The following is a 27076-nucleotide window of genomic DNA, read 5'->3' as shown; positions in this document are numbered from 1 at the left end:
CGCTGTAGTTACCGCACGCAAGGGTTACATATTTCCCCCATTTGCTTTAAATAAAAGATCGAGAATAGCTCCCGTTTAAAAACTGGGCTGTATTACCTAAACATCTTTAGGAGAAACTCAGAAAAATAATGCCTCATTCATGAAACATTCGTAAATACAGAACACGTATATTTTGAGTAATCTTTAGCAGAGTAAATTGTTTGCTTTGTGAATCATAAAAGTCATTTTAATCTTTCATCCTTTAGGTGGCAGTATGGGAATATTTTGAAGTGGGGTGAGTTGCTTACACATAATAAGGTCAACCTGTGACAAAACACAAGTACTGTAGAGTCATGATTGCACAGCCTTTATTTGTATTATGCAGCTGGAGGGGTGTTCTAAAAAACAAGCATTTTAAACCACCTTCAAACTCGATCACTGAGTAATTCATCCACATGACAAGTATCATAGACAGCTCAACCTGTGAAACCATTCCCAGGGAGTCCTGAAAGGTCTAAACCACTTAACACATTATAATTACCCAAATAACCAAACGGTTTCATTTGGAAAGAACAAGTTAAGCACATATACACACATAAAAAGCATTATCCTGGATAAATTCACAGACCTTCATCTAGCTCTTTAAAAATCATTCAACATCTGGTTCTCAGTCGACTAGAAGTAGCAGAGAGTTGGTTTATGTAACAGAAATCTTTCACGTTAGCCCTTCTCAAGTCCACTTTGACCAATGTTAGCTTACAAAACATCAAAGCATCATGGAAAAGGTCCGAAGTAAAAAGATTTGTGCTGAAAACAGAGTTTTAAAGGAGCCGTAAGTTGTCTAAAAATCTGACTCAAGGCAAGAGAGTACAGAAAGAAAAACAAGAGTAGAGGAAGCAAGAAAGGGCACATTTTTTCCAAGATTCACATTGTTTTCACACCAGCTGGTTCTTTCGGACAATCACCATCTTTTGAGGCATGATTAGTCTTGGTGCAGGGTCAAAGGTCGTAGGTTGCTATCTCATTGACCTCCGAGATAGGCAGCCTTTTGGCGACCTCCAAACGGCAAGCCTCAGACGGGCCATGGCAGTATCCACACCACAAACCGAGTGAAGGAGATTGAGGCACCAGTGGGATCATTCGACCAGACCGAATCCGTTTGTATTTTAATGGCAAATCAGCAAAGTGCATCCGTTGTGGTCAGGTTCAGCTCGTTGAGGATTCAGTCACATGATGCAACACTTGTTCTTGAAAAAGTGAGGGTGCTTGTAGCGCAGTCTCTGTTTGGACCGATATTTCTCTAGATAGGTAAGCTGCTTGCTGTTTATGGCGCCCCTGCGTTTCCTGCGAATGCAAAAATAAGAAATGAGCTGTTTGTTAAAGGGGTAGTTCACCTGAAAATCCTGTCATCATTTACTCACCCTGTTGTCATTTTAAGCGTAGAAGATATCTTGAAGAATGTTGGGAATAGAACAACGGTGGTACCCATTGCATTGCATTGGTTCTGTGTCTATCTATGCAATAGAACTTCTGTTGTCTGGTTACCAACATTCTTCAAATTATCTTCTTTTGTTTTCATCAGAAGAAAGAAAGTCATACAGATTTGAAACGACAAGAGGGAGAGTGAAGGTTTTTAGTGTGTTAATAAAAAGGTTCTTCAGCAAGTATGGTGACTAAGTTGACGTCATATACTTTACATTTGTCGTCCTTGTATGAGGTCAAGAGATGTACGTACTGTCTGATGAACTGGATGGCATCTTCATACTTCATCCCACTTTCGATCAAAGCCAAAGCCACGAGGACTGGAGCTCTGCAGAAAAGAAACAAACCTCAATGGGGGGCAAAATCTGTTTGGTTACAAGCATTCTTCCAAATATCTTTCGCCATGTTCATCAGAACAAAGAAATGAATACAGATTTGGAACAACTCGAAGGCGAGTAAATGATGACAGAATTTTCATTTTTGGGTAAAGTGTCCCTTTAACACTGGATTCAACTCAATAAGTTCAACTACAAACAAACTCTTAAACATACATTCATCATTTTGATAACTACATTGAACATATCTGACTAAACATGCCACAGCCTTGAATAAAGGAAAGATGTGCGCTTTAGACTAATAACACAAGAAGAAACAAAAATCATTTTACTGCGATTATTTAGCTTTCACAATTGTTGGAAGCCAAAATTGAAATTCGATGAAGATAAACTGCACAGCTCTAACTTAAAAATGTAAACAAACGCTCAACCGTGAGTGAGGACGACTAAGGACCAGCATCGGCTTTAAACATACCCTAAACAGAAAGGAATGCTCAAATATACGGTGCCCCAGTTCAGTACTTGCATCATCTGAACTGAATGAAAATAAACAAGTTGGGCCAAAAAGCATTGGCACTCTTTCAAGAGTCGAGGCCGATTCCCTTTGGAAGCAGATGAAGTGCGTCAGAGTTTGTGAAGGCAGACCACCCCTCCTTCATCCTGACGTCACTCGTGTTGTTTGTGGTATTTTGTTGAGCTTGTAAGTGCGCCATTAGAGCTTTGATATATCACCTGGAGGGCCTTACCACGATTATTATGTTATGTAATATTGGTTGTAAGAGTTTCTGACTTTGTTTTCTCTCTGTAATATTGAAACTGTGTGAGAATCCGAACCCACTGAGTACAAGTACACTGCGTAGTTATACAAGTTCCCACTTTCTCAGTAAAGAGCCAAAATAGAACACAAGGGAACGTCACTCATTTATGACTAAAGAATCTCAGGGACAGACATTCTGTTGAAAAGGTCACAGAAAGAGCGCGCGTCTGAGAAGGACAGTACAAACATACGCTCGTAAAAGAACACTTCCTGTTTTGTCTTCGTCCCTCACCCCGTTGCTTCTAAAAACACAGCCGAGTAAGTGCACTTTGGAGACTGTTGACTTTGGCGGAGCACTCTGTCCACTTTAAAGCCTCCGAAGATGCACCTCTCACTCGCTACAAAGGCAGTACGACTTTAGTCCATAGGGAACGATCAACTGTGTCCACGGTTAATAGAGGAGATGGGTCTCCTGGGAAACCAGGAGGTTCATAATGTTCTTTAGAGCACACAGTGCATATTCTTTTCCAGATTGAGGTTCAGAGCAGGGCACCAGAGGTGGGCTTTGCTTGTGAGCCACCAGACGAGAAATGAACCCATTTTCCTCTCTGAGTTCTCAGGGTGGGTATAAAAACAGCCAGTTAAAAGCATGTTTAAATCTTCATGTCTGTGGAACTCCATTTTCACGAATACGTCAACTGACCTTCCTAGACCGGCCACGCAGTGCACAGCCACACAGCAGCCGGGGTCTTCCATGAAGCGTCTCTTCAGTAAACTCAACCAGTCCTCCACAACCTTGGAGGGAGGCGGAGCGCCATCGTCAAAAGGCCAGTCCTGGAAAGAGAAGATTAAACTTCATATTTGTTCATTGTAGTGAACATTTAGTGAATGTAGCTCTATTAATAAATGTACAATATTTATTTTTGTATTTATAGTTATATTAGGTTATTCAAACACTTTGCTTATGTGGTTGATATTTTGTTATTTATTTCTTTAATATTGCCATTTAGGTTTAATTTACTTTTACTTTAGATATTTCTAGTAAATAACATTAAAGACTTAACTTACAGCGCCAAGGCAACTAATTTTAGTTAAGTGTAACTTTTTCAAATGATATTCAGGTCCATATTTTATTTAATAACCCAGAAATAGACCATTTCACAAGACGTAAACAATACCAGTTCAAAAGCACTTCCTGTTTTAGCTTTCGTAAGACTACGCAAACGTTACAAAACCAATAGACTATTTAGAACAGAATCAAAATGATAAATTAACATAATTGTATGTGTGAATTATATATAAATTCATGTTTTTATTAATAATATTAATTGTCAGGTAGGTTATATTCTGCCTTCCACCTTAATAATGTAAATCCATCTTTTTGGTATGCAGAGCCTGCGAAATCCACATCTTCATTGTAAACAATCTTGAAGTTAAATCCAAAATAATAGTGTCAAAACACTTTTTGTAGCTAAGGTACAGTATCAGTATTAACAGGGCTTAAAGTTTCGATTTTCTGGCCCGTCTGAGACAGATTTGCAGGCATTAAATTCTTGTACACTTGGCTCTTAGAAAAGTAGGTTATCCAGACGGTGTAGAGACAAAGTATGGACTGTAACATTTCTATGTTGGTAGGGAACAGCATTCAGAAATAGCCTTTCAGCTCAACCAAAGCAAATGACTGCCAACGTACTATGAAGCCGAGAACTCTCACGTCAACTGAGCTTGTTCTTGCATTGAGTGCTCAGATTTAAGAAATCATTAGACAATATATATATATATTTTATATTTGTAAAAATAATATTTATATTATTATATTTGCGTGTAGCAATCACATGACGAGTGGAAGAAAGATATGGACCTTTTTGAAATATGATATCTGAAATAAATGAGGATGAAACATCCGTCCATGTTTAATGTGCAAATCCATCAGTGAAACGGTACATTGCAGCATATAAAACATTTAAATAAACGTCAGTAAATAAACAAAACTTAAATAATATAAGAAAGTTAAATATGAAATAAAAAGCTCCAGTCTTAACAATTCCATTTGAAACAAAACGTTTAAACCTACATTGGCTTTTCTATTCAGATTGGCATATAAAAAATTACTTTTCCCAACTCATTGATGGAAAATGTTGAAATTGTCCAGATTAAGATGTGTGCAGCTGCACTTATCTGCACCAAGCAAACGGGTCATAGCCGGTTTTGATTGTATGTATCCGTTCATTTCATCCGGAGAATTACCTGGGTTTTGCCGTGCAGGCCCACGCTTGAACGCACCAACGAAACGGTCTCCTCAAATTTCTGTGTTAATGTAATATATTTTAAATAAAACCATCCACAAATGAAAGGCAATAAATACCAATCCTTATCACAACTGTCATTTTTATTACACTTATATTTGTCACAGTGACGTGCACCCCCGTCATGGACTTTACCACGGCGGTGGTGCGGTTTTCACAGCCACCGTCACAGCCCTAGGCTGTATATCAACAATTTCTAAATTTAGAGTTTGATTCAAACATTACACAGCACCTTTATATAATCCCAAAAATTGCCAAATGGCAGTGCCTGGAGGCATGTGAAACCTTAATTATGGCGTACGTGTGTCTGTCCTGTAGTCCTGTGACCTGAAGTTGAGAGGTTAATCACAGCCCTCTTAACAAGCGGTCCAGTTAATCCCATCCCACTTTTCTCGCCGCCCACCCAAAACACCGTTGAGGGTCTCTGATGTTGTACAGCTGCTGAGGGACGTGGCTAATGCAGACCAGCAAACTAACTGGCATGCCTTCACAAGCATAGATGTCCGCATAAACACATACTCGTGATCCATCGAGGCTTGGCAGGGCAAGCTTTAATTATAAAAAGCTTTCACGCGGCACAAACGCAGATCAGTCAGCATTCAGAGACCTCAAAATATCACTCGTCACATGAGACCACTGACTGATATGCAGTCACACAACAGCCTCGGGGATAGGACGCTCAGCAGGTGTGAGCCCCTTCGAGTAAACAAGGCGACTGGCAAGGCCTCTTTAGAGAATAGCCTCTGATGCGTGAATGGCACGACACAAATGCTTCCTCCACTTCCTCCAGTCCATCCTATTGATTTCCAGGGAAAACATGCCTCGTGCAGAAACCTGCTGCAGAAGAGCGGATGGAGATCTGTCTATGATGTAATGCAGGTTGGGTAAACAGCCATGGCCTACTTTGGGAATGCAGAATTGGATGCCAGGTCACATGCACATATCTTTCTACAGATGAACTGATCTGGAAGAGTGGCATGTGCGCACCTCCTGGGAGCACACAGTTAAGTCCCTTGTTGTAGGTGCTCTGAACATCGAACAACACGCAGAACACCGCTGATTGTTCCCACTGGGTCTTTTTTTGCCTTGCAAAGTTTCTCAGCAACTTATGTGCCAGATGAGTGACATTTTGTGAGCTCACCATGGCGCTGCTGACCAAAACAACAAACATGCGTTTCAGATAAAGCAATGGCGTAACAGGAACGCAACTGATATTAAAAGAGTCTGAAACATTGACATCTTATATTAAAATACATAAAACACAAAGGAACTGATATTAGGTGCGCCATAAACATTGAGATCTTGCAATAACGACAAACGCTTGTTCTATATAAAATGGCATGCGACGGGTGTTTCATGACTGCCATCCCATGAGCTTGCCATAAAATTACAGATAAAACAGCAAACGCGTATTTTGTTTTAATTTAAATAAAACACGTACGGCAGTAAACTACATTAAATGCGTCACGTAAACAATGTCCAACGCGTCACACATTGCAGCGTTTTACTTCATTCTGCCCTTGTATCTTTTTATAGAAGTCTTATTCACTTCAAGTTAAAAAAACAACCAATCACTCCAGAGGACGCAACAATAGGATGGATGGTTGTGTTTGTGTGAATTATTGAGTTCTGCAAGAATATTGGCTCCGTTGTGGCCTTCAGGTCCACAAAACGCAGTCAGGCCTTATGCAACACTTCGCCTTGAGTTTCTCCTTTCCTCAGTCTTACTGTGAGAAAGTCTAGAAAAAGTATAAAAGAAAGGTTGGGTGGGCGGGGACCGAACGGAGGCCACACGGTGAGACCAGGCTCTGCAGCTACCATAGCAACAGTGCAACGTTGACGTGGGTAATAAGAAACACGTGCAGCTGCTTGGAAGAGAACATTCTCTATAATGAACATAGTGTGTGTGAGAGAGTATATGGGGTCAGCGGAGTCAGCGGGGACCTTTCTCTTTCTCGTCTAATGCAGATAATCGTCCCGTGTGCTTCATCTTTTTCTCCATGTCTTCCTTTAAGTGTGAAGTAAACGTTATTTATTACACGGCTCTTGGAAATGCTTAATTCTTATTGGTAAACAACATCATTCTGAAGACAAAAGCTTTCGTATGACTGGCAAATTTCATAAATGCTCCTGCTTGTTAATCTCTGCTCTGTGGTCTCTTGATCAAAAATATTTGAACTTGAATTCTTAACTCGTGTCCATTTGAGTAGTTTTGTAATAAGCAGGTCAATGTACATTCAGCTGGGTGAACAAGACCCCGATGGGTAGAAACATATTTTATGACTCGAAAGGGGTTTATTTAGCAAAAAATGTCCAGCTAACTAGAAATTACACAACAACTAAAGGAACACAAGTACCGGTAAATCATTTAATGTTTTAATGAATCATTAATGTTTTATTTGATTATATTTATTATATAAAATATATAAAGCTGCGATCTGCTTCTATATCAGTATGCCTGTTTAAAAAATAAAGTTTATTTTTACATGGGTTAGAATCAAATGAGATAAAGCGTACATTTTCGCCTAAATTGCACTCAACAGGAAAAATTACAGAAATAAGTAACAAAAAATATATATGTTTTTTATTTACTTGCTCAATACATTATTTTGTTCATACATTTTTTTTTATCCAAACATCAGATTGCAACTTTGGCTCATACGAGCCATTGTGCCGCCTTAAATGTAAGTGTCTATCCTTTAAAAGAACCAAGTTCACCCAATGGACGCTCTTCACCGATGTGTTCAGTCTCAGATCTTTTTTATTATAAAACCTTTAAAGACGCCTTTATGTTTAAAGTCTCCAAAACCCGAATCCTCTCTTTAATGGCTTACTGTAGCCAGAGAGGTAAGATCACCCCATTAGATTTCTGAAGAGTTTTGGGTGGCAAGACCACTGGCAGTAGAGGGAAGACCGTCTTGGCGCATACAGAATAATAGAACCGATAAATTAGTTGAAATGAGTGGTCCGATATCACATAATCCCCAGATGTGTGTAACTGGGAATATCAGACAGTTGGATGGGGTGATCAACCAATCAGAACCCAGTATTCAAGCCTAAAGTTATTTTTAACAGATAGCAAGACAATGTGCACTCACCACAACTGTAATTCCATCCTTTTCCAGCGGGGTTTTGTCGTAGGTTATCTCGCAAACTCTGACCACCGTTGTGGCACCGTACTTCTTAAGATCCTGAGTAAGATCATGGGGGAAAAAACGATAAGTGAATAAAACAAAATCAATCACCCTTTCTACTTACACATTTTTTGAAAATGCATTAAACCACAAACACAATTACTTTAATGGAAGGAAAAGTAAGGTAAGCCACCCATGAACATCCCCTGTCCCTTATCCCTGCCATGTGACTGGAGCACCGGGATGGGTTTCCATGGCAACGGATCCTTTGTAGATGTGCTGTTATCATTAAAGCCTCCATGGTTCATGCACACTTTCCCAGCAAGATAAGAATGAGTGGGCCATGTGACAGTAGAGTTGTCTTAAGATAGACCATGTGAGCCAAGACGGGATGTGCTGTTTAAGTGTGTTTGTGTGCTTCAGAAAGGGCTAAAAGGAGAAGCGGTAGGAGGGAGGGAACAGACGGCACAAATACACACATTAGTGTGTTGGATAAGACGGAGAGAAAGTACTCACCTCAATGAAGCTGTTTAGAGTGGAGTTTGTCGGGTTGTGAGTAATCAAGAACCTCATGTTCTTGTAGCACACCTCCACGGGGGCCGGCCGGTTCATCCGAGCCATTGTGCCGCCTTAAACGTAAGTGTCCGACCTTTAAAAGAACCAAGTTCACCCAATGGACGCTCTTCACCGATGTGTTCAGTCTCAGATCTTTTTTTATTATAAAACCATTAAAGACGCCTTGATGTTTAAAGTCTCCAAAACCCGAATCCTCTCTTTAATGGCTTACTGTAGCCAGAGAGGTAAGATCACCCCATTAGATTTCTGAAGAGTTTTGGGTGGCAAGACCACTGGCAGTAGAGGGAAGATCGTCTTGGCGCATCCAGAAATCAGATCAGGCCAGCGAGTAGCGCATCGAGCATTATCTTCTGGTTCAAACAAGTGGATGTTGAGCGTGGCAGTAATCTCCAGTCCTCTGAAAGAACGCCATGGACAAGGCCTCTACCGAGGGGAAGAGCTGTTAAAAAGAAATAGAAAAAATACGTAAGTTTTCTATTCTAAAATGTTATATCGACAAGCAGAACCCAGGACAGTCTGTTTAAGAAAAACATGACGCACAACGCCGTTCACGTTAACTGTGAGTCTGTGACAACAGATTACATACAGTGTCCCTGAACCCACCCACACAATCCCATATTACGCACACACACGAGAGCATTGCGCAACAAAGGCTGATAGAAACTTAAATAAAGACAAAATAAATAAATACTAGAGCTGGGCAAGTGAACGTGTTATTGTCATGTTAACCCATTAATTAATTAATTCTGATTATAATTTTTTTATTTCGAAAGTCTGTGGCTCACTGGCTCTGCAAACGTACAGATAAACCATGTTTCATAGAAGGGGTGGGCTGTTGATTGGAACCGGCTTGGGATGGACGTCACCAGGTGTCTCAACCAAGTAGAGTATTTGGGGTTGGCCTAAAACTGCTGAAGTGTGCACATGAACCATGAACACCAAAACTGAATGAAGCAAGGTACCGTAACCAAACTCTTACATAGACATTTCGTCATAAATCTCTTCCAGATGGCATAGAAAAAAACACTCAATTTCTTCTCCCCTCCTTCACCCATGCATCATCGGTGCCCTCGCCTCATAAAGATGTAATATGCACGGGTGTCAGAGCCTTATTTAATGCAATTGATGATAACGCGGAAGGAAATCCATAGCCTGCAGAATACCCAAAATACCCCCGGCTAAGGTACAAAGCACAATAAGTTTTGTATACAGTGTGAGGCTAATGCAGAAAACATGTTTAAACATGCACGCCAAGAGAGTCAAAACTACTATACTGAGTTCTCTTTCAAGTCTTCTTACTCTGAAACAGAAAAATGATGGTCCGTGTAAAAGCATTCTATATATATATATATTTATATTAGATCCATATATCTGAATAGAGTACTCTTAAAGGGGCAGCAGCATGATAAAGATCTGTTTATAATGTTCATCAAAAAACAACGGACGGGCCCAAAACCCTCATTCAAGGAATTGTGTTCTCCTTAAATGAAGAAGAAAAAAGAAGCATGCAATCATTTAGTTGTTAAAGATGTGCTTTAAATACAGTACACTTTACACTTTGTGTTGAAAGAGTGTTGAAGTTTACGTATAAGCAGTAAAATCAATAATCATTATAACTTGTTTTTCTATATCAAACTAGACAGAATTTTTATGCCCTGGCAGTGGCAGATAGCTTTGGTATATATATTTTTATATGACCTTGAACTTCACAAATCCGTACCTGTCTAGATTCAGTAAAGTTTAAAAGAAACAAACTTACTCCCCCTGTTTTCAGTTATTCACTTAAGAACGAAAAAAAAACTTGATACAAATACACCACATCACTGACAGCCTCTGATATCAAAACGTCTGTTACTTACCAGAGTGGCTTAGTTCTGCATCGCTATTTCATTGTTTAAATCATAAATTTAATGTTGTGGATACAGCGCAGTTAGGCTGGGAGATGCGTGACACGGCGAGGGATTCTGTTGTGTGAATGCTCTCCCGCTTGCTTGTGTGTTTTACTGAGCATTCCCCACAGATCTGTTACTGTAGGGACCTACACGGGAGACCAGAGCAGAGCAGTGGAGACTGAATGAGGGATGGGCACGATTCCCCAGGAGTACTCAATACTGACAGTAGCAATCGATTGTGACAACATAATTGACTGCTTTAAAACTTTATGCTGATCTCAATTGTGTAACAACTAACATGCACAAATCTGCCTAACATTTCAAAGTGAGATGGGAGTGTCTCATTGCAAAAGATGATATATCAACATAGAATATGTCCGCCTAATCCTATTCGTCGAGCTGCCAACACATGAACTGTCAACAATTCTTTTAATTCACATACAGAATTTACATACAAAAGGATGACTTGAACCTTGAATGTTGTCAATTCCAAACAAATTAGATTTTTTGGGAAATAAATATGTTATTTGAATGTCAATGTATATTAATATTCTATTGTATATCAATTGTGCTGAATTAAATTTAACTCTCTCACTCTCGTCATTTCAAACCCAAATGACTTGCTTTCTTCTGCAGTACACAAAACAAGATTTTTTGAAGAAAGTTACTAGCCTGCACCCGTTCACTTGTAATGTATGGACACAAAACCAATGCAAGTAAATGGGTGCCAGTTAACAACAATATTCAAAATATCTTCTTTTGTGTTCTGCGGAACAAAGACATTTGAAAAGGGTTGAAATCACATGGAAGTGAGTGACTGATGGCAGATTTTTGGGGTGGGCCCAACACTTTAAGTTAACATTTGTTTATGTTGTTGCCACTGAAACCGTGGATATCTATTTTATAAACAAATCTAATGTTTAAAATGCTTGCCAGCTTCACATTTCAAAACATACTTGCCAATGAAATCACCGTAACGTGCATATTTTTATGCTCAAAATAAAGGTTTTAATTCATGCAGGTACACTCAACCTGCACGTCAGCCCTTGGCTAAAGAAATATTTCTATGACATCACTTTTGCATATTTCTTTAATTAAAAAGGCAGGAATTCCTTCACTAGGGCCGCCATATTGTTACTTGAATATGCATACACAACAAACTGCACTGCTTGTTTTTGCGTGGTAGCTTACCATTCTGAACAGCCCAGCATCCAGTAAGATAAACAATTAAATTAGCTTTGATCCTGGAGCTCTGAGTAAATAAGACTGCTCCAAAATCAGCGAGATAAGAACTTCCTTTGGGAAGTTGCTTTGGGTCTTTAACTACAGTTCTAATCGATAAAAACTTGAATAACTACAGCTTGATCTCATTTGCATTTCCTCTACTTTCTACAAAAAGTCCACTCTTTCTAAAATCTAGATTTTTCAGACAAAAACGAATATTTTCTTTCATTTTGTGATGCAAGATAAAGAACAAAACAACACCAAGTAAACAATAATATCCAAACAACATTGACCTATTTGATCCGTTTATGGCATTCCTACTTTTACCAGTACCATTAGGATTTACTTTTATTATTTATTTAACAAATATCATGGTTAAAGGGGTCATATTGGATGGCTAAAATGAACATTATGTGTGTATTTGGTGTAATACGCCGTTTACGGTTAAAACGTTTTCACAGTATGTGCATTACTGTTGCTCCTCTCTGCACCGCCTTTCTGAAATGCCTCGTTTTTTAACAAAGCTTATCAGTGTAAAAAGCGCTGTGAATGGCCGAATACCTCAAGCATGTGCATACAACATATCAGCCTTCAAAGCATATTGACAGCTGATAATGTAAACGGTACCGTGTGAGTTCAAGCCAGAAAATGCATTTGACCAAGTAGATTAACTTTGCCAACGCGACTTTGCCAGGAGAGTGTAACAGATCGGTAAGGTTTTATTTAAAAAACTATTATTATGTCTCATATATGCATGAATACGAAAACACATCATAAGTCTCCTTTAAACCACAATTATGTAGGGAGATCATAGTTAATCTGTGGTCATAGTCAATCATAGTCAATTCTTGCCTGGTGGATGAAGAGGAGAAATAAATGCCGATTTAAGAGCACAGTAAAAAATATAGGCACACAGACAATTGAAGTTGTTTTTAAAGAAATATTCAATGAAGAGACCAAAGCCATGCCCAGGGTCCAGAACATAGACTACAAGTGGGCTAGACTCAGCCAGTGAGTGACACCCTAGCAACACCTTGGAAACCACCCATACATTTATTGCTTCTAATCTAGCAGTTTAATCATATCCAAAATCCCCAAATATGCTGAATCGGGTAAAAATCTCAATCGATGTAGAACAATGAGCCATGAACAACAGTTGTTGGGAGAAAGACCAGCGTGTAAAACAAACGCTGAGTGCGATACTTCTGACACTAGGTCCACGGGGGGGAACTCACTTGTACTGGTCTCAAGAATTCCATGCAGAGTAAGGTTAGTATTATCTGTGCTATATCAACAACACACAGGGGTCACCCACTCATTCACAGAAACAGACTTCTGAAGATCTGTAAATAGTCACCAGTAAATCCACAGCATTATCGTGAACTTCCCAGCCGAGTTTTTCTTTCTAGTTGTTTTCCCTCATAAGCAGGGTCATACGGAGTCAGCAGACTTTTGTTTTAATTCCACTCTAAATCCACAGAATAGTTTTAAATATATGTACATTTGTACAGCAAACTGCGCATACTAGTAACACGCTCACAATGTGTGCATCTACTTGTCAATAACAAGCATTAAAATCCACGGAATTCCACAGTTGTATGCGGAGAGCAGCGATCGCTTATTCCGGTGCTGCCTCATCTAGCATTGGTACGCTGAGTGTGGAATAAGCTGGCGCTGTGCTACAGCTCCTTCTACAAGGGACCTCGAACCAGCCGTCAGTCCGGCATGGGAGTCGGTCGCGTCTGCCGCTATAGCACCTCTTGAGATCAGGAAGTGCACCTTACCTGAGACCTGCAGAGCTCTCTCTCACCTGTGCCGCTTCATTTTGAAACACTTTAAACATGAGTATATTTGCATGGTCGCCCGTGGCGATCTCCGCAAAAATATCACTCACAAATTTGTATTTTTGGTCGCAAAAGCAACCGTTTTTGGCGCAGTCTGGAGCCCTGATGACAGTGTTGTGCTTGTCTTCACAGACCAATTACCAAGCCTGTTTCCCTCAAGACCACAAATACTACTTAAATATTTGCGCTGACAATTTGAAGTGCTGCTTTGGGCAACTGGGACCTTTGTACGACGACACTAACAAATAATGTACAGCAAAACATGAGGGCAGATGGAGAGATGAGTAAAAGAAAATGACAATGGGTGAAGCGACCCAAAAATAAAAGTTCTGTCATCGTTTACTCACCCTGTCATTTCAAAACCTGTTTGACTTTCCTTCTTGTGCAGAACACAAATTTTTTTAAAGAATGTTGTCAAATGGGACCCATTCACTTGCATTGGTTTTATGTCCATACATTAAAGTGAATGGGTGCTGGCGCAGTTCGGTTACCAATTTTCTTCCAAATATCTTATTTAGCATTCTACGGAAGAATGAAAGTCAAACAGCTTTGAAATGACAAGAGGGTGAGTAAATGATGATAGAATTGTAAGTCGCTTTGGATTAAAGCGTCTGCTAAATGAATAAAATGTAAATGATGCATAATTTTTCTGAACTTTTGGATATATGCGTTACTCTTACAAACCCTTGTGTTTTTCATGACAGCACACAATCTACAAAGAAATTACTCAATTTGTATCTTTAGAGTGCATCAAGGAGTTACACTGGCAGTTCAGTTTGCTCAGGAATTACAAACACATCATATGCACTTTAGCACATGATGAGTACGTCAGTTACCCATGTGGACAAAAATACAGTATAATAAGTGTTGACAGAGACGATGAATTTACCTTGTACACCAGCTGCATATGAATTTGCAATTAGTATGCCTCCTTAAAAAGCACGGCTTGCGGACAGCAGAAAGTCTGCATGACATGTATTACCCAATAGGTTGAGTTACTATTTCAGTCACCAAGTCTTTGGACATTGCCAAAAATGTGGCCTTCCTGAAATATCAGTTAACTCAGGTGATAAAGACAGATCAGGTCAACTAGTTATCCGACAAACAACAAGTTTGCCGAGTTAGTGAGTGAGTCAATCGTTTTTTTTTCAAGCTGGGTTTTAAATCTTTAGACATGTCAGCCAGGCTAATTGTATTCCACAAACAGCTTAAAGTGATGATGAGAGTGGCCTGTGCACTACGTGTCACCTGTGTGTTATAAATAGACCCGGCAGCTGCTTTGTGATACATTTAGTTCTGGCCAGACCCGGCCACTGGATATGAGATATCATCAGGCTGGGGGGGGTGTTTTGAACACGGTCTAGCTTTGTGAAGTTTGTTTGAGAGTCCAACTGTGATCCTGAGCGATGGAAAATCTGTAGTTAATTATGGATTGGTTGGACTGTTGATATGGAAAAAATGGCATCATAACGTTGTTGTGGTGGAAAGTCCAAGAGGAAGTTAACCAGTGAAGTGAGATCAAGAACAGAATACAGAAGCTGAACTGATCATTTGTGGTGTCTGATTGACAGAAGAATAAAATCATAACAGTTCACAACTTCGTATTACATGACATGTGTTGGTCCAGCTCGTACAGATATGTTACGCACTATGGAGTCTATGGAAGCCATGAAGTCATCTTGGCAACTTGAAGACAACTTCGTGTCTTGGCTTGGTTACAGCAAGCTCTCAAACTGCAACAAAAGCTCTCAAACTGCAACAAAAGAGGCAAATCAGACGCTTCACTTTAATACATTGTAACCGTTGGGAATATTTTTCATATATAGCTTTTCAACTCCAGCTCTCACAGAATGTGGATCCCAAACTGTCATTTGGGGAAAGTCACTTGTCTGTTGCGGTGTATTACATTTAGACTGTTTATTCCTATGACTAAAAATGTCACTTGTTCATTGGTTTACGCGTTTTTCTGCTTGGACACTGGATGCACCACGAGAGGCGCGAACGTGGATGATGCACGCATTTGGACTCACTGCTCTCTGTCGTCTGCAAATATAACTCGAGTGTGAGCAACGGGACATGGTGAGAAAGTGGCGCATTTTCCATGAGATTTAGATGTTAATGTCCCCTAAACAATACACACCTTCCATTTGTTCATTTCTTCCAAAAAGTGGTGGGGACATGTTCCACCCGCAAAATACACCTATGCAACCAAATATTTATTTATTAGCACCAAAAAAACATCAAATATCTAAAGAAAGCGAGTTGGGATCAGCTGTCGAACACCAGGGGATCATTCATAGAAATGCCACACAGAAACATTTATCCTGTCCCACCAGCGTCAGTTGCCAGACACACACCCCTCCAGACATCACCTCAGAACCGAAAGTAAAAAGTGGAGCACAAAAAGGCACGTAAGAGTGTTTCTTATAACGGGAAACGCCACTCAGTAGACTAGCATGAAATGCAGCCGATCGCAGTGCATAATGTCACGTAATTTATAAATGGAGGCACATTTGGGAGTGGTAGTTTCTTAATTTGATTGTATATAAATGGGTTATGAGTTTAAATCGGGTCAGTCGCACCAGTGCGCCTCAATATTTTTTCACTGTCGCACAGACTAATTTCCAGTCGCAGTGTAGAGCCCTTGTGCTGTATATTGGTTTTGCACTTTGTCATGTCAGCTTCAAGATCACATTCCACTATCTGACTAGATCTTGGGGACAAATGATTTAGATGGAAACAAAATTGTTAATATAATAATTAAAAAAGTGAAATTAAAAGTTTTGAAATAATAAAACAAACTATAAACTTCCTTCACTTTCACTCATGGAAAAAAGAAGTACAAAAGAACTGTATATCATCTAAAATGAATAATCCAGATTTAAAAGGGATTCATTTCTACCCCATGGATATCACAATGGCTTTGATCACGTCTTTGGTTGCAGCTAAACAGGTCCATTTACAGGAAAACAGGAAGAGGTCGACAACCTACAGGTGCCACTTAACATAACACCACGTGTATGAGCTGGGTGAGTGATTTCAGAATGAAAGATTAAGCAGAAAAGTAGTAAATATTATTCACAAACAAAGAGTTTTGATACTCATCTAAAACTGGGTTGAGAGACATTTCCCTTAAAACTGCAGGCCGCAAACATCGAAATGCAAGCAAGTACAACAATTGCAAATCACTCCCTATGCTAAACCTGAAACATGTAATTTTCTTTGCAAACTGGGTTAACAGTAGGCATTTTAGTATCAAAATAAATATTACACACTTCAGCTTTAAAGCTATGAAGAGTTCAGCCAAATATAATCATTGGAGTTTTTTTTTTACATTTATGCATTTGGCAGATCCTTTAATCCAAAGCGATTTACATTGCATTATACTATACATTTGTTTCTAAGTATGTGCAATCTCTGGGATTGAAGCCATGACCTTACGCCATGCTCTTACCTCTGAGCTACAGGAAAGCAGTGTATATGTCATGTATATGAAATAGGTATATGACATTCTTTTATCAGGTGAACATAAAATATTCATCTTTTACACGGTTCAACATGGCAAAGCTCCAAAGCACATACACCCATCATTAAAGTCATCAAAATGACTCCAGTGTGCAAATCATTGTAAGATGCAAGAACCAATGAGATATGAGATCATTATATACAGTATTGTGTGTTTTCTCTCAGAAACGTATCATTTTACTTCAGACAACATTTACTAAACCACTGTCATTTTGGAGTCATTTGGATTATCTCAATGATGGATGTTGACCACCCTATATATATATATATAAAATATAAAACATGACAGCATTTTAATATAACATTATTGTATTGTATTCAGCTGAGAAAAGGCATGTACAAAAATGTAATTTACATCTGGGATGGCATGAGGGTAAATCAATTATGAGAGAATTTTAATATTTTGGTGAACTATTCCTTTAAGGACAGCTGAAACCAAACATATAGTACACATGAAGAGTTTGGTTCATGTTTTTTTATTGTGCATTCAAATGAACATCAATCGAACTGCAGTTGGTTTGTTTTATATAAGCTACAATAAAAAAAACAGCTTACTAACACAATAAAAACAGGATAACGAAAGAGAACATTATTAAAAAAACATATTTTTAGTCCTTTTAACTGGGCACAATTTCACATATAAAACCCTGTGTCCCTCTCGGATGTTCTTTACAAGAGCAAGACTATTAACTCTTCCTCTAAACACCTGAGAGACCACCAGTGGTCTGTAGATTTGTCTGAATGCTGGTATCAGAATTCTCACAGAACTCTGAAAGGTCAGGAATGCCCAAATTTGGCAGAGCAGGAATGGGGATCACAACACAGGAAATCCCTCATCCTGTCTCCCATGAAGTGTCAATAAAACTCAAAACATTGTGCCAGGTGGGAGTATTTACGCACCCTTGTGCATTATTAAGTAATACTCGTATTAGATGTACTTTATAAGATGTACAATTTATTAGATACTACACTTTACCAAATCTACTACAAACTGGATATTTTGGGTAATGCTGAACTATTTTTCATGGGACATTCCCTGTTTCTGCAGCTGTGAGCTTTCAAACAACAGGCAACACTATTCTGATGTCAGAGGGTTTCCTGTCTGAGAACTGCAGCTGGACCCGAGTGTTTGTGAAAAAAAAAAACAGTTGGGGAGGCAAAAACTCAAACTTGTGTTTGCAAACAAGTCAAAACGCATCCGCAGACAAGCTTTTTTCAAACTCATCTTCTCATGAATCTTTTGATCACATTAAATCAAAATATCTCTTTTCTTTATAATTGTACACATTCATTAGAACATAATAAACAACAAAACTCTATTCTTTTATTTTAATCAGAAGGCATGGACTTTCTTTGCCTTGGAAATTCATTTCATTTTCTGATCTGCTCATGTAAAGTGGGTAGAAACCCAATTTCATTATCCAAAATAATAACCAATAATTAACCGATCATACCACAGCACGATTCTATCCAATCAAGTCCAAAGCAAAAATTTTCTTCAATGATATATCTTACCTAATATTTAATTTCACTCAGAAATATGCTATTTTAAATGACTTATAGCACTTGTCTGCACTTTTTTGCAACTGTAATCTGTTATGCAAGAGCTGAACTCTTCTTTCCCGATGATCCCAGAATGAAGAAGAGGATGGGAGTTTTCAAGGTCAAAAGAGCTGTTTTACTGACTACTCAACAAATATAAAATCTAAATCATGAGTTTTTTCACTGTTACACCCCAAAAACGTCCAAGCACATATCAGATCAGATCAGACAGCCCTGTGTGTGTAATTTCTGCAAGACGGCATGTCGTGATGGCCTCCATATTAAACCCCCAAAGTTGAGCTAACGGTTTTGTCATAAAGCAGAAACGTAACAATAGACTGTATCAAATATGGGCGTAGTGTTCATTACGTCACCCATAGGTTTCTGATGGGCTTTTTTGAAGCTTAAAGTGGGAGGAGCTCACTCCCGGATTATCGAAAATGGGCAAAGAGCCATGATGTGGTTGGAGCTGAGGCAAATGGTTGCTGAAACCACTTGTCACTCGAGTAACCACACACCTAATTTGCAGAATTTTAAGGCTTAATGTATGTTAAACAGGTGAGTTATAAAAAGAGCGTCACCCTCCTCACAGTTGTCATAGCTATATTGACCAAAATTACCAAAACAAATTGTACCAGGCTGTAAACATGTTTTTTCGGCTGTGACATGGGGCTCAATCAATTTCTGCTCTCTTTTGGAGGCAGTCTCTAGCGGCCAGCCAAGGAATTGCAGTTTAAGTCACATCTGTGTTGAATGCTGTCACGAGACTTAGCTTCATGATCAGAAGGTTGCCGCTTGAATCTAACCTTGTGTCAAGATTTGTAAACAGTGACTGCACACACAAAAAGTGCGGTGCAATTTCCCTCTTTCCCCACCCTCATGATTAAATCCCAGACCTGCGTCAGAGCAGGCTCGGCCAGCCACCCATGGCCCTCCATTGGATTAATTAAAAGCATTTCTATTATAACCACTTCATGGGATGAGAACAATAACCCACTGTCAAAAAGCAATACAACGTTCAGATGTACAGCAGTTCCATCTGTGAAAAGTTATTGTTTTCCTCCGTGTTTTAAATTTAGAGGACAAGACTTTATTAGAAACCCTTTCCCTGTTGTGTAATTTCCTATTTATAAATGTACCAGTGTAGCAGGTCTGTGAAACAGTTTTGCACGTGATTTAGGGCGGCAGAGCCTAAATGTTTGTGTGAGGTGTGTTTGGCGTGATGTTTGTTTGTGTGTGGTGAAATCAATGGCGCACTGATATTTTAGTTGTTTTCGCGTTTGAAACTTGTTTTCCTGCTGCACTGTGTCCATATTTAGAGCTTTGAGATTTCCAAGATGTGGAAAAAGGCGAGGAAGGCGCGGTACAGATTTTTCAATATGTCATCTGCTTGTTTTGCGTGAATGATAATGAGCTGCACAGTCTAACGTATTACTACACACGTGTGATGCTTGTGCATTTGTCTTCGTCACTGTCAGTACACGATCCGTTCTGAGCATGCGCGTAATTACGAATTCTAAAACTTCATGGTTTTCCTACACTATTGGTACCACGCAGGCGATGAAACATTTGACGGCCAGGCGGCAGGTGGCATATTTTTGGTTTTGTAGGCTAGCGTTACATAGTGTAACCGTTCACGGCGAGTCTGTTTTTAAATGTTGCTTATGTTACCATTCCGATGTGTTTATGTGGTTGCCAATCCAAAATAATAGAGTTGTTACATGAACATAGATGATTTTGGTTACATGTGGAATAAAGTATTTTTATCGACTGGAAATCTCCTCTAAACTCCATTTTCAAAGACGCTTTGTGTCGTTTTTTTAATAAAAATCTGATAATACTATTAACTTTAAATATAGTAATTTATTAGTATGGGTCAATATAGGCTAATATATCTATCCATTTAATCTAAATTAGTAAAATAATCCCTTCGATGGCATTTACAGAAGCCAATAAGGAACATAACACATATGTTTAACTAGACTATATTAATTTACATGAAGAACTACAAACTACAAAGTCAGGGGAAACATTACAGTATATCAAACTGAATTGACAGAACGCATAGTGAAAAGAGACCCGGTGGACATCATCATAATTTTCGCATGAGCGGTTTCTACAATGTCGTTGTGCGCATGCGCGAACGGATCGTGCAGGTGGAAAGGATCGTGTACTGACAGTCACTATATGAGGACATAACAACATGAACTCCATCTCCAGAACTGATCTGAGAGCTTATTTCATAAGCAAAAACTGTCAAAAGTCTGTTTAACTTGAACGTCCAGATTAAAAACAGTGTATTGTATTAAAACGTTAACTATACTAAATTGTAGTATTGCTGTAGAAAAACTGATAAACTACATAAACACTTGAGTATACTAACTCTTATCTACTAAACTATTTTTACTACAGTTAGGTTCAAAAACACTATTGTATCAGCTAACGTAGGTATTTTACTGCAAATTACCCCTGTAAATAATATAATAGTATGTCTATGTTTATTGAGCAAATCCATCAGTTAAACGGTACACTACAGCATATAAAGCATTTAAATAAACATAGTACTGGGCAGTATGACCATAAATTAATATAACAGTGTTTTCCAGATTCAAACCGGTTTTCAACTTAAAATGCTCTTTTATATTGCCATGGTGAGTGAATATTGTAGAAAAATTCCACACTAGTATTATATAGGTTAACAAGTCCCACAAAATGGTTTTGTTTATGAAGAGGTGGCACTCATGATGAAGTGAAGGAATCAGGATGTATGATAGTTAAGTCAAAATACAGAACCTCTTAACTGTGTGTAGTTACAAGTTGTTTGCTAAATTTGCAATGTTAACAATCCCCTTCCCCTATAATAACTGAAAAGTTTAGACTTATTGCACAAACGAAATAGCACGCAAAGGTAACTTACATACATTACATTTAAGCAAATAAATAGAGAAAAAAAGATTGAAATAAATGTATTCCTTGGTAGCCTCTGTCACGGTACTTTATCACCATGGTGGCGCGGTGGTCACGGCCACTGTCACAACCCTACATACAACCTTATTTCTCCTAAATATTGCCATAAAGTCCACCGCCCAGTCAAAAATGGCTATAGCATGCAAGACAACCGACATTCAAATATTAGCACAGAAGAATCCTTGAATGTCTGTCAACGACAAAGACATAAGAGGAAACTTTCTGTAAGGTTTAGTGTATGTACAGTAAAACTGTATACAATGCAACTATATGATGTAAGTATAACTCTTGGATATTCAATAGCATAAAAAATTATGAACTCTAAACCTCCTGTGATGTTTCATTTTGTGTAATGTTTCTACATCAGCCGATACATTTGCCTTTGATGCTAAACTACAGATTGTATTGTGGCCTATTCCTTCTCCTATTAACATTGACACTAAAATATTGAGGATTATCAGACACAAGAGAGTGGTGCGCACTGATGTCTTGGCAGTCCAAACCACTAATGGGAAGTAATCTGTAGTCAAGAACGATTCGTCATAACATAATAAGCTATTAATAAACCCTTCACCCTAACAAGCCTGAACAATGCTAAGGGCCTCTTGAGGCATCTGTATTATGATGCATGAGAATTGTCATCTTGGTTACAACGTTAGGTATGGAACGCATTAATGGACTGCTTTCAGGATGGTGAAAAGACAGTCAAAATGGCTGTGAAAAGCATTTACCTAATGCAAAAGATCTGATATGTTAAATATGCCTGCAGAATAGCCAAGAAAATTTCCATTGCGTTATTCACACAGAAGCAAACACAAAATACAATTTAACAAACGACTTCTTAAATAACTTTGATGATACTTTTCCATTTAGCAAACCGGTGGACGCACTTTTTAAATGAGTTTGAACCAGTCAAGCATTTCATGTTTAGAGATCAAACTACCTGGAGAAATTTACATTTTTTGAAACAAAATTAAAACCGCTAACTACCTGCAACTACGTTTTATTGGCTATTGTTTAGGCCGGCATTCATCCATAGAAAGTCCAATAGAAAACACTGACACGTGCCTCGGATCACAAAGACTACCAGTTCTATTTTGCAAGGGCCAACCCTAACAAAAGTAGGCAACAAGTTGTCCGAGCAACTCTAAACACTTCTAACACAAGAGTACATCAGTAGGCGCTCTAGAGCACATGGCTTAATAAATCCCCTGCTGCGTAAAACGAAACCCAAGTTATGTTTACTTGGCAAAAGCTGAGATGTTGATGCCAGCTGCATGTTTGAAAGTTAACAGTTTAATATGTTTGTTGCATAAAGGCTGTCAGATGTTCTTACGTCTAAAATAAACGTAATAATGAATTTAATCTCAAATGCACACGTGTTTATTCAGAGTGAAATAAATGCTGAAGATACATCTAAGCTGTCCAAGTGGTAATTGACAAAATATACCAAAATAAAACATTAATATTGTATGTTGAGTTAAACTATACTATAATATAAAATATTGCACATGCAGTCACACTTCTTTATAGATTTTTTTTTATCTTTTAGTAATTGTGTGAGACAATTGTAAGGGACCGTCCTGATAAAAATAACCAATAATTCACAATAGAATTTTGATGCAATTAAATACATTGGATGGATATTCACCCCAAACTGAAAATCGGTTCATCATTTACTCACACACGTGTCATTTTAAACCTGACTTTATTTCTTGTTCTTTCAGAACACAAAAGAAGATATTTTGGAGAATGCTGGAACTCCTACTGACTTCCAATGTACAATGGACAGAAAACTAAAGAAATGTCACAAAATATCTTCTTTTGTGCTCCACAGTCATATGGCATTGAATGACATAAGGGTAAACATGGTCACATTTTAATTTTGGGTGAAATATCATTTAAGCCTGCAGGATGTTTTGTTGATTTGATGTTACCTGCCCAGAGTTTAATACATATGTTGAGATCACCCGCTAGGGCTCGCATCGAGATTTCACTCATTTAATAAGTATCAGAAAAAACAACAGCCCACCAATGGCACATCACTTTAAGTTACATGAAAACATGAAAAATTGTCAATCATTACGCATACTGGTGCGACTTCAACACATGTTCTTATGGACATTAAGAAGCTTCCCACGTCCGATATCTATAGCATTCTGAAAGAAAAAATAAAGAAGGCAAGGGTAATGATAAACAATATAATTCTTGGTCGGCCAGACCCAAGCTTACAAATCCACTTTAATTCTGGGGCATTTCAATTTTTGAGCATGTATAATTTAGATAAGCATTTAATTTAGAAAATCAACTTTAATTTCAAAATTAAGTGTCTGCAATGGTGTAAGGAGGGAGCACTTAAAAAGTGTGTGTGTGGAGGGGAAGGTGGTCACAAACACCTTGGCCTAGGAATATTAGACGTATGGTAATAGCCAGACTTCATAAAAAGACTAGTCAGCTGAAAAGACCAGACACATAATATTTGATTTATAATAAAACATCCACTTATGTAAATGGAATTTTTAAAAGCTGAACAATTGTCTCCTAAAATCCCAAATTTTTATAATGAGATCAGAAGCTTTATGATAACAAAAAATTTAAAGTTATATCAAATCAGCATTTACTAGAATACAAATGAGCCTCTATCACCTGCGGCTATGGGTGAGTGTGTGGCTAACAACTGTTTAGAAAAGAGATAATTACGTGACCCAAAACTGGTATGGGTCAAGCGGTGGCTGATACTCATCAACCTTGGCACAGACTTCAAAGCCAGTGTGACTGGAAACTATCCAGAACTCAAACATTGAGAGAATACACAAAGATTTTTCGGATACGATTAGTCCTTTGGTTGAAAGAGCTCTGTGAACCCTGCCATTGCCTAACACTACCTTGTGTGCTTTAGGAGTTTATTTTCATAACAGAAGTTAGTGGCTGCTGTTGTCATCCAGCTTGGCGGGTTGCATCTGAATTTCCCTAGTTCACTTGCGGACAAGTTTTATAGACTACAGCCTAGGGAAAGTAAATTCCTAAGGAACCGAATGGAAGGGGAGTCCCATATAGCTAAAATCGCACTGCAAAAAGAGCAGTCGGCTGACATCTCATGGAATCCTGAACGTCACTGATATCGCAGAAACAGCTCTTTCTGGCACAAGGACTGAAGGTCATGTGGATGTATTTATTTGAGGCTCGGGACCCTCTTGGGGAAAGCTCTGCAGAATTCTTGGTCCTGAGAATTCACTGGTCTTTCTCTTACCACAGAAGAGATATGCTGCTGAGATGCTATCGTTTTGGAGGATGAAAGACATCATGTGCAAAGCAGACAATAATACTACCTATTTTCGTTTGTATGCTTGCAGCATAAATGTGATATCTCTGAAAGATGTTGAAACTAGTAACTTTGTATTAGCACCTATTGTACTATTGCTCTTGTATGACATATCGCTTATTGATCCCTGAACTCTTTGTAAGTCGCTTTGGATAAAAGCGTCTGCTAAATGACTTAATGTAAAAATCACAGAGAGTTTACTCCACTAAGGTGTGTTTTCTGTGCGGACAGCTTTGCCTCCGGTCTTTAAGCAGCCATTAGGTAAAACACGTGAGACAGGGCAATATGGATGAAGGGGGCCTCTACAACACCAACAATGAGTCCTTTTAACTGGCAACGAAAGTTGACAAAGAATTTAAATGCAAATACAGCCATGCGAGAGGATGTGAATAAAACAGATGGTCCACAAAGACAGTATACATTTTCTTAGGGAAAAAAACATCAGCGGTGCCTACCCCACAAACGTACGAATAAACCCATTGTTAGGGGTTTTAAGTGTGTTACCAGTGTGTTGCTATGGAGTTTTAAGGTGGGTGTCCAGCCCCCCTATTTACCCTCAAAGTCACAACGATTTTTTTGTTCTAGATATAGCAACGATCTCTTTTCAAACATATTCCTACTTCAATTGTTCCCTTTTTTATTGTTCACCAGGTGAACATCACAAATCCGAATAGCACGCCACACAATTCGATGATCCCCACAACTTTACATCAACTTTATACAGTAAGCCCCGTCCAGCAGGTTAAAACGCCACTGACAGCCATTTCAAAACAAAAGATGTATAAAATGTGTTCTTCGGTGCATATAGTGGTCATTGACTCTACTGGAAATGGTCTGTTTATTGGTTTGCTGTCTGGCTTACCTTCCTCCATCGGTCATGCCAGCTTTACCCAACACAAACCTCCAGTTCTGGCCCTGTCTACTAAAACGCCACACAGACAAATAGAAGAAATAAGCACGTTTAACATCCACGTTAAAAAGACTTATATAACGGACTAAAAATATGAACCCGTGATGTGGGTGAATTGGCTGTTAATAACACATGTTTGCTACCAGATATTGGTGTGCAAACTAGACAACAGTGTCAAACTACAGAAATAGTATTGTGTTAAAAACTGTTTAAGGCGGATTTTGTTCTTGCAGAATACTTCAGACAGACCCGCATCTTTGTCGACACCACAGACAATAACAGAAAAAAAACAAGATGCCACACTTAAATCCACACCATAAACATACAACACTGTGTGATTCTGCTACAAATCTTCTTTATAATTATAATGAAACATTAACAAACGTTAACAGAATCACTTCTTCGCAACGGGCATTTCTCCCGACATATCCCACACAAAACGGCACTTTAAACACGTTAGCATCAAAGGCGGCCATTTGCGTAAAATACACCTCATACCTCCTTAAAATCGATTAAAACGCCCGAAAACTACACCGAGCGCACCGCCATACCGTGTTTTCTGACAGAAAGCCGGTCTGGGCAACACCCTCGACCCAAAATCTGACTAATTGTTCATCACGCACGGTTCTCCGCTCCAACATTCAGTATATTTGTAGCCGTTTTAGCATTCAACGCGAATATAACCCTATAGTGAGAATGAGCGTTCATTCTACTTACCGAAACGTTCCCACAAATAATCTACAATGCCTCAGCCTCGCCATGCGATCGTAGTGATGTCCGAGTCGCGAAGGAATCGCTCTTTTCGACCAGCTCTTCTCAGTGAATCATAAGAATCGATACTCGTGTCCAGATCATTCGGTTAGACCGATTCGCACTAGCTCACCGAAATCACGACCAGCCGAGTTGCTCTTCAGCGCTTTAACTGAAGAGAATGTCACGAAAATGTCAATTCAGCCCAAGTGGTTTTGTTCCTGCGTCATTGTACGTATTGCTTTAGACATTACAACTGTTGCTACGCACTATTGGTGGAAGCCGATAAATGAAAAGCTAATCTTGAACAAATTCAAACAGTAGATCAGATTCCCCTTTATTCCTAGAAATGCGAGTAAATTCTGAAAAATTCATAATGTTAATGCCTAATTGAGAATTACCAACAACTCCATACATAAAATCACGATCTCTATGACTTGAGCGTGTTAATATAAACTAAAATGTCTAAGTAAACAACAAATACTCAAACCCTTCTCCATGAGTTCATTAAACTGACTCCTGAATGTGAAC

General features: G+C 38.8%; 1 protein-coding gene across 1 annotated transcript; it reads right to left on the bottom strand.

Annotated features, from left to right (window-relative positions):
- Window positions 1–325: 325 nt before the first annotated feature.
- On the bottom strand, window positions 326–27076 carry ptp4a3a (protein tyrosine phosphatase 4A3a). The gene is made up of 6 exons (XM_079484433.1): window positions 26513–27076; window positions 8510–9008; window positions 7958–8050; window positions 3257–3387; window positions 1715–1789; window positions 326–1323 (listed from the first exon to the last, which is right to left on the bottom strand). Exons 2-6 carry the CDS (start codon window positions 8612–8614, stop codon window positions 1206–1208), a joined length of 522 nt encoding a protein of 173 aa, XP_079340559.1. The 5' UTR covers window positions 8615–9008; window positions 26513–27076; the 3' UTR covers window positions 326–1205.

Source organism: Barbatula barbatula (genome assembly GCF_947034865.1).
Source record: "Barbatula barbatula genome assembly, chromosome: 21".
Classification (NCBI taxonomy): Eukaryota; Metazoa; Chordata; class Actinopteri; order Cypriniformes; family Nemacheilidae; genus Barbatula; species Barbatula barbatula.
This window is presented reverse-complemented; position numbering and strand designations above follow the sequence as displayed.